General features: G+C 59.5%; 1 protein-coding gene across 1 annotated transcript; it reads right to left on the reverse strand.

Moving 5' to 3' along the window:
• Positions 1–832: 832 nt before the first annotated feature.
• KLHDC8A (kelch domain containing 8A) lies at positions 833–7080 on the reverse strand. Its single transcript, XM_005909662.3, has 5 exons — positions 6705–7080; positions 3889–4053; positions 3436–3651; positions 2761–2862; positions 833–1823 (listed from the first exon to the last, which is right to left on the reverse strand). Exons 1-5 carry the CDS (start codon positions 7078–7080, stop codon positions 1630–1632), a joined length of 1053 nt encoding a protein of 350 aa, XP_005909724.1. The 3' UTR covers positions 833–1629.
• Positions 7081–7803: the final 723 nt, after the last annotated feature.

Below are 7803 nucleotides of genomic sequence, written 5' to 3' on the forward strand. Positions count from 1 at the left end.
TGGTCAGCAGGTGGCAGTGTCCTTCCAGGGCCCAGTGAAGAAGAGCAGGTGCCCAGAGAAAGGGAAGAAAAACCCCATCCTGTCCAGAACCTGGTTCCTCTTGTCTCTGAAGGTTTGGTGGAGGGGTTACCTCCTCCAGGAGGCTCCCCCTGTCCCCTCGGACAGGTGTTCCTGCCTCAAGAGACATAACGATACCCTTGTGTAGTGAGTGCTATCTGACCCCCACAGCTCCTCCAGGGCAGGTATTTTTTTCATCTTTGTAGTCCTGGTGTTAGCACAGCTTTTAAAAACAACGTGGAATCGGGAAGAGGTACTGTACCAGCTAAAAGGAGGCCCATCCTCTACGTTTTCACATCAGTGAGCCGTTCTCTTTCTGCTCTGGGCAAAACAGAAATGAGCATGCTGCTGCTGCTGCTGCTAAGTCGCTTCAGTCGTGTCTGACTCTGTGCGACCCCATAGAAATGAGCATGAGCTGAAAGAAATGAGGCTAGGCTTGACAAAGGTCAGGTCGAGAGTGACCTGACAAAGAGCTCAGCTAACGAGCGCAACCTTTTCCCAGCACACCCGTGGCACGTCAGCACTCCAGAGACCGAAAGCATGCTGTTTTCCTAGGAGTGAGGCGACTGATCGGCGCGAGGTGGTTGGAAGGAGGAACCTTCCCAGAGTGGCCAAGAACGAGTGGCCCCTCAGGGTCCCGTGTGGCCTGAGAACGTCAGAGGGACTGCTTTATGGGGTCCCCTCCACGTATCCAGACCCCGTCCACCCAACCCCTGCATGAGGGTGCCACGGAAGATAGGAATATAGGTTTTAATCATTGTGCTGCTGCTGTTAACCAGAGTGCAACGAATCCACCCTTCATGGATGTGGATGCCACAGTGTAAATGAGCAAGTTTCACACAGCCCATCGGTGACAAAGGGCCAGGCCTCTGGAGGGGAGGGGTGCCCGCAGGAGAAACGGGGTGAGGAAAAGGGTAGGGAGCAGATCCTGGGCTGGCAGGCTGCCCCTTCCACGTCGTTACATTCCCACCAGGACCCCAAGCAGGACCGGTCCTTTCCGGTCAGGGTGGCCAACCTGGGCCAGCCCCCGTGAACCCGACTTCCCTCCCAAGCCAGCTGCCTCCAGCCCCAGGGCCATTCTTGCTGAGCAGATGAGGTTTGGGGCAGGCCCACAGCCGGCCACCAGCGGGGAAGAGATGGAGCCCAAGGGAGGCAAGAGGGCTTGGAGACAGCCCTTGTCTGTTCTTCATCCCAGGAGACCCTCGGACGGGTGCAGAGCCAGGGAGAGGACAGCCGTGAGCAGCCATCCCCTGGGTCAGAACCCAGGAGATGGCAAAGGTGAGCCCACAGCAGGCAGGTGGCAGACGCTACCGTAACTTTCTCTGCCTGAGCATAAGTGAGGACTCCCCACCCTGGTCACCTCGGCTCCAGTGGGGAGGAGGTGTGGCTGCGTCCCAGACACGTCTTCCAGTTTCCTCGGGTTGGTAGGGATTGGAGGTGGAGAGATCACTTAGAGCCCCGGGGCCTGACCCCACTGGCTGCGGACAGGAGCCGGTACCCGGGCAAGTGGCCCCAACTCTTGTTCAGAGCGGGTGGTCCGGTCTGGGACGCTGTGGCCAGGCCCAGAGGCAGCTAGGAGTCTGAGACACACAGGGCCTCCACCGCGTCGCTCAGACCCTGGTTGACGCCGCCCACGGCCAGCAGGCAGTTCCTGAGGACGAGGCTGGAGCAAGCGCAGCGGGGCGTGGGCATGGCGGGGAGGGCCTCCCAGCGGCTCTTCCCCGGGTGGAACGCCTCGGCCGTCTCCAGGACCGTGGGCTGGTTCCCTGAAAGTGCGAGGGGCCGGGTCTCACCAAGCGTCCAGCCACCAGCCCGCCCGGGGGAAGGGCCTACCTCCGCCGTCCCTCTGGAACCACAGGCAGAAGGTGACCCACTGCCTGCCCTCCCTCCCTCCGCCCCGGGGGAGGTGACCCACCTCCTGCCTCCCTCGGGAACCTCAGGCAGAAGCCCAGCACCCTGGACTCCCTGAGCCTCAGGCCTTCCCCACCCTCTGTCAAACAGCCATTCTGCCCTTCCTGCCTTCTCAGTCCTTACATCCCCTCAAGATGCAAGACTCAGCTTTCTTCCCCCACTGCCTGCTTTTACTACACGTTTCTAGACACTACTGCCTCTCTCCTGCCCATGACGAAGAAAGCTGCTCACACGGTCTAGCTCAAGTTCCTTTCCTGCATGGTAAAGTCGGGGAATCTGTCCACACTGAGTAAACTCTGGGTTCCCAGGAGCCCCACTGCCTACTTATCTCTCCCTAGTTGATGGTGGGACCCCACCATCAAATTTCCCTGATCTCTGGGAGGGCTCATCCAGCAAATCTTGAGTTCATCAGAACAGCTGATTTGATCAGACTGCTTTCCTACTTCCTGATAGAGCTGAGTGTTCAGGGAGAAAATAAAGAGGATCAAGGCCAATCCCTTCTACCTCCAGCCCTCCCCGTACAGGGCCCCGGGGACCTGGGCTCAGCCGGCCTGTCACGTGGTTCTCAGCATGTCCCTTATGCTCTCTGAGCCTCAGTTTCCCCCGTGTAAGAGGACAGAGAGACCACATCTGAGGCCCACCCACGGAGGCAGGACGTCGAGGCTGGGAGAAGAGAGTGCCTTGGAATCAGGTGGTAGGCAGGCGGTGTGCCAGGAGCCAGCACCCTCTTCTGCGCATGCACATCCAGAGTCCACGGAGCACCAGGCCACAGCCTGGAAGCTCTTTCCTTACCAAGCCCTCCAGCCACTATGACCCGACCACTCAGAGAGCCGGCCACAAAGTCTGCCCGCCGCTTCTTGAGGAAGAAGGAACGCTCCATCTTCAGCCATCCCCCTGCAGGCCGTGGGCGATGTCAGGAGAAACACAGAGAGAATGAGATGCTGACCGCCCCTGCCAAATATGCCCGAGTGCCAAACCGCTCTCATCCTGAGTGGCACCTTGATTCCATCTACCCTGTATGCTCAGGGCGTGTACAACGCCTCCTGCCGTGCGAAATGGCACTCAACCGACCCTCTCCATGCCTGTTGCAGGCCAAGGAACCATCAGCTCTTATCATGAATCACCTTGCCCCACCTCCGTTTTCACGGACTTTAAGCTGGAAAGACGGAGAGTGTCCCAGTCAGCATGCTCTGTTTCAAAGCCCTCCCTCATCTGGCCCTGGCTGGATGTTGTAAGAAGGAACAACAGCTGGGAAAGGCTTTGATAAAAACAGCCAGCCAATCAGAGGGAGCCCTGGACAGATGAAAGAATTTGAGCCCAGGAGTAGCCCTGAATGGAGAGGAGCATTCAGACTTCTGAAAGGTTCATGCCGCTGGGTAAACGGGCCGGGGCAGATGGGTGGGATGGGTGTAAGGTGGGAGGAGGGCAGAAGGGAGGTGGGTAGCTAGGGCCTGGTGTCCAGCTTACCTTGCTCCATGTCGAACACATCCATCGTCCGGAGGAACTTGGGCTGCCGGTAGAGCCGGCCCTGCCGCAGGCCCCCCAGGCTATACAAGCGGTCGTCCAGGGTCACAAAGCTGGAGAAGGCTCGCTTGCAGGGGATGTTGGGGAACTTGGTCCAGGAGCGAGTCTCAATGTCAAAGACCTCGAAGGCGTTGACCGCATACTTGGACTGCCGTCCTCCTGGAGGCCAGGGCAGGGCACATGTTGGGCAGGAGAGTAAGCCCCTGGGGACTGGGGCTGGGTTCCTCCTTCTCACTGTTATTCAATCACATAGGAAGCTCCCTGAGGGTGGGGGGCTGTGTGATTAACCCCCAGTGCCCAGGAGATGCTGGGCACACAAATACTGCTTCTAACAGGAACTGGTCCGGGAGAGAAGGAGAGACGGACATGGGCCAGACAGCACATCTATGTCCTTACCCAGCACATAGATCTTGGAGCCTCGGAGGAAGGAGGTGGCGGCGTATCTCGGGGTGGGCATGTGTGCCAGAGACACCCACATGTCCTTGAGCATGTCATAGTGTTGGAGATGATTGTGTGGACGGAGGTCCAGGCCCATCCCGCCTGCTGCGTACACGCGGTAATCTAGGAGAAAGGGCACACGGCAGACACCATGAGACAGGCCCATGCACTCAGCCGCTACCTTGGCCAGGCTCTGTCAACCCCTTGAATCCCAGCACTGAAGCCCGGCCACGTTCCCAACCACTGCTCTGCCAGAGAATGGGTTGGTGGCACCATTAAAAGCTCCTGCCATACTCAAGCCTGGGTCTTCTTGAAGCCACGTCAGGCCTACGTGCCTTACCTTCCTTGGTGCCTGGCCCTTGGTTAAGCCCAAGATGCCAAGCCATGCCCAGAAGTAGACTGCAGTGGAGTCCAGGCCTGGACAACCCTTTGAAGGTCTTGTCCCCGCCATTCTCCTTCCAGGGCAGCCAGAGAGATGCCAAAGAGGGACAGTATTCCCCTGACGCCCTCCAGGAGCAGCCTGATGCCATGCGCTCCCAGACCGGAACTCGAGACCTAGAGGGAGCCTCTGGAGATGAGGTCAGCCCTGCTGCCACTGGCCTTGTGGGACACTGGCCCGCTGCTGTCCTTTTCTTTCTCTGGATAGGGAAGGCCATCCTCCTGGACACACAGGAAAGCTTGTGGGCTCCAGGAGCCAGCTTGCACTGAATGGGATAGGGCTGGGGGTGAAAGAGGGAGAGGCTTTGGACGGAAGAAGCTCTGAGCAGGCAGCGAGCTGGGCGCTCTGAGGAAAGGAGAGCTTCTCTACTCCTTGTGGCCGCAGGTGACACAGCACACCTGGAGGCCGTGCAGCCTCCAGGCTCCCCTCACCCCAGGACCTCAGGCAGCCCTCTCAAGACACAGCCCGACCCCCAGGGCCCTCTTCTCCCAGGGACCCATCCCTGCTCGGGGGATGTCTACTAGAGGCCAGTCCTCACCACTTCTGGCTCTAAGAGGCTTTTATTTTTCAAGAGAATTACAGGAATGAGTACTTCTTTCTACTTTCCAATCTTACTAAAGAGAGAAACAAAGAAATCCAAACCCTACCCTGTGGCTAGGAGATGGGGCTTGCTAAAGAGACACTCACCTTACGCACACTCTGCGTCTCCCATTCCTCTTCTCACCTATACCTCTGAAGCTGGGAAGCTGCCCCTCCACTCCACACTACCAATCCTGCGTCCGATTCTTACTCATGCTTTCAGAATCACCTTGGTGTCCCTGACTGCAAGGCTGGGCTGAAGGTGGTGGCTCCTGTGGCCATCACCCTGCTTCCCACACTGTTACTGGGATAACCTTTGTATGTTTCTTTCAATAGATTGTTAGATCCTGAAAATTTGTTAATTTGTGGCCCCGGAATATGGTATAAAGCCTGGCACACGAGCATGTACATTTTTAGTAAACTAACTGCTGAGCCCATTCAGCGCCATAGTTAAAAGAGCACAGACTGGACCATCACCTTCAGGCTGTTACTTGGGCGAGTTACTCAACTTCTCTGGGCCCCACATTGCTTCTCTGTAAAATGAGGACAGTGGTACTACTTCCCTCATCTGACAAGTTCTGAGGGTCAAAGGGGTTAATACCTATTAAGCACCTATGGTAAGGACTCAATAAATGTTAGTTCTTAACTGTTCAGCACCACTTCTTGAGGCCTGGGGATAAAGGGCTCCCCTTTCCCTCTCCATTTCCCCATGGACCTCCAGGCCTTCCATCTTTCTTACTGGGAGTTCAGGAGGCGCTGTTGGCTACTCTGCCCTGAGGGCTTCTTGAGTTTCTCTGTCTGATCTTCATTGGTAAGACCTGGGCTCCTAAAGGCAGGGATCGGATCTTCTGCATCTTTCCTTCCCACCTGGGACCTAGAACTGTGCCAGGAACAGGGCAGGCGCTCAAGAAATACTGATTTCTGACCTACAGTAGACCTGACAGGGAGCTGAAATAATTTTGCAAGAGAAGGAGGTAAGGTTGCAAACCTCTAAGCCTGTCTGATCTGCATTTGGGGTTTCCTAACTTCTACTGGGCCATTTCCCATAAAACTGTGTTTTAGAAAAACAGTTTCCAGGGCCCATTCTCTGCTCTGGGCTATACCAGGCCAGAAAAGAAAGACAGGATGGGCTTGGAGAAACTGAGATAAGAAGCATAAAGCTATGTAGTGAGCACACACATGCCCTGAGAACCTAGTGAACCTGGGCAAGAAGCCGCAGGAGCATGAACCTCAGGAACCTTCTGGTCTCCACTCATCAGTACCTCTGAGATTAGGAGGCAGACTGTAGGGAGAAGGTCCTGGAATCAGGTCCCAAGACCCTCCCTGTGGGGCCTGGGATGATATGAAGATGGCATGAACAGGCCCAGGACCCCAAATATGTGTCTGGAGGTGGTGGCACCTGCAAGGCAGATTTCAAGGGATTTGCTACTGTGGGTGGGAGGCCCAACCATTCTGCTGAATGAAGGTATCCACAGGGATATGGAAAGAGTGCCCTTTGGCTCTCCCCTCAGGCAGGCTTGCCCACCTTGCTGGGAGGAGGCTGCTGGGGTGGAGTGGAGCTCTGGCATCATGTGGATTTACTACACACTTCACTTGTCTGAGCCGCAATTTTCCCACCTATGAAACCAGGCCAGAGGGTCTTTAGTTTCAGTGCCCATGTAATGTGACAGTGGCCTGCAGTCCAGGGCTGGCTTCCACCCCTTTCCCGGGGCCTCCCACCCCTCCTCCGCCCGCCCTCAGCCCTGGCCCCACTCGCCTTTGGCGGTGACCGAAATGCCCATGGCGGCCTCGCGCAGCGCGCTCCTCTTCTTCCACTTGCCCTCGTCGATGTTGTACATCTCCACGACCTTCAGGGGCAGCTGACTGGCGCCCACACCCCCGATCACCATGATCCGCTTCCCCAGGGCGGTGACGGCCACGCCGGCCCGGGCCGTGGGTAGCGGGGGCAGGGCGGTCCACTGGTCGGCCTCGGGGGAGTAGACCTCGAAGCAGTCCATGGGGACGCCGTTGTCGTCACAGCCCCCGATGGCATAGACCTGTCCCCCGGTTTCCAGCAGGGAGCAGTACACCCGGCGGCTCGGCAGCGGTGCCAGGCGCTTCCACTGGAAGTCCTTGACGGTGGGCACCTCCATGGCAGCCCCGGGGGCCCCGCCCGCCGCGCCCCCGCGGAGCGCGGAGCGAGCCCGGAGGTCGGTCAGCTACTCCGCGCCGCCCCTCGCCGTCTCCATCTCGCTGGGGTCCGCCGCCGCCCGCCCCCCGGCTAGGGCCCCGACGCCGGCCAGCGCTTCTCGGTCCCTCAAGACTCGGCGGCCCGGCGACGTCTGCGCTCGGCCCCGCGGGATGAGCCGGACGAATCAAGGGCGGCGGGGGCCCCGCGCGCGGCCTCCTGGCCTCCCAGCCCCCCGCCCCGGACAACTTTCAAGGGAAGACGCGGCGGGGTCTCCCCGGCACCGCTCTGTCCCCCGCGGGTCCGAGACCCTGGGGCCGCGCGGAAGACCGGGAGGGCCCCTGCGCGCTGGGCGCCGGGCGGCCTGCGGGCGAAGCGAGGAGCTGACACCTCCGGGCGCCGCCGCCCGTCCCCCGCGGCTCTCCCCGCCCGCCGACTCCCGCCCCCGCCCCGCGCGGCTCACACAGCCAGGCCGGAGGGTGCGGCGGGCGGCGGGGCGCGGAAAGCACATTACGCGAGAGCGGCGCGGGGCGCAGGGGAGGGGGCGCGCCGTCCTGCCCAGCGCGCGCCGCCGTCACCCAGGCGGATGCGGAGAACAAGTGAGCAGCGCGAGGAGAAGCCGAGCCGCCGCCGGGGGTGGGGCGGCCCCGCGCACAGCCTCCCCGCGGCCGCCACACCTGTGCGGGAA

This window comes from Bos mutus, chromosome 16 (assembly GCF_027580195.1).
Source record: "Bos mutus isolate GX-2022 chromosome 16, NWIPB_WYAK_1.1, whole genome shotgun sequence".
NCBI classification, from domain to species: Eukaryota; Metazoa; Chordata; class Mammalia; order Artiodactyla; family Bovidae; genus Bos; species Bos mutus.

Coding starts and splice junctions, on each gene's coding strand:
- KLHDC8A (XM_005909662.3), bottom strand. CDS start 7,080: ATGGAGGTGCCCACCGTCAAGGACTTCCAGTGGAAGCGCCTGGCACCG. Junction 3,652..3,888: donor CTCCAAGATCTATGTGCTGG/GTAAGGACATAG, acceptor CCTGGCCTCCAG/GAGGACGGCAGTCCAAGTAT. Junction 1,824..2,760: donor CATAGTGGCTGGAGGGCTTG/GTAAGGAAAGAG, acceptor TCGCACTTTCAG/GGAACCAGCCCACGGTCCTG.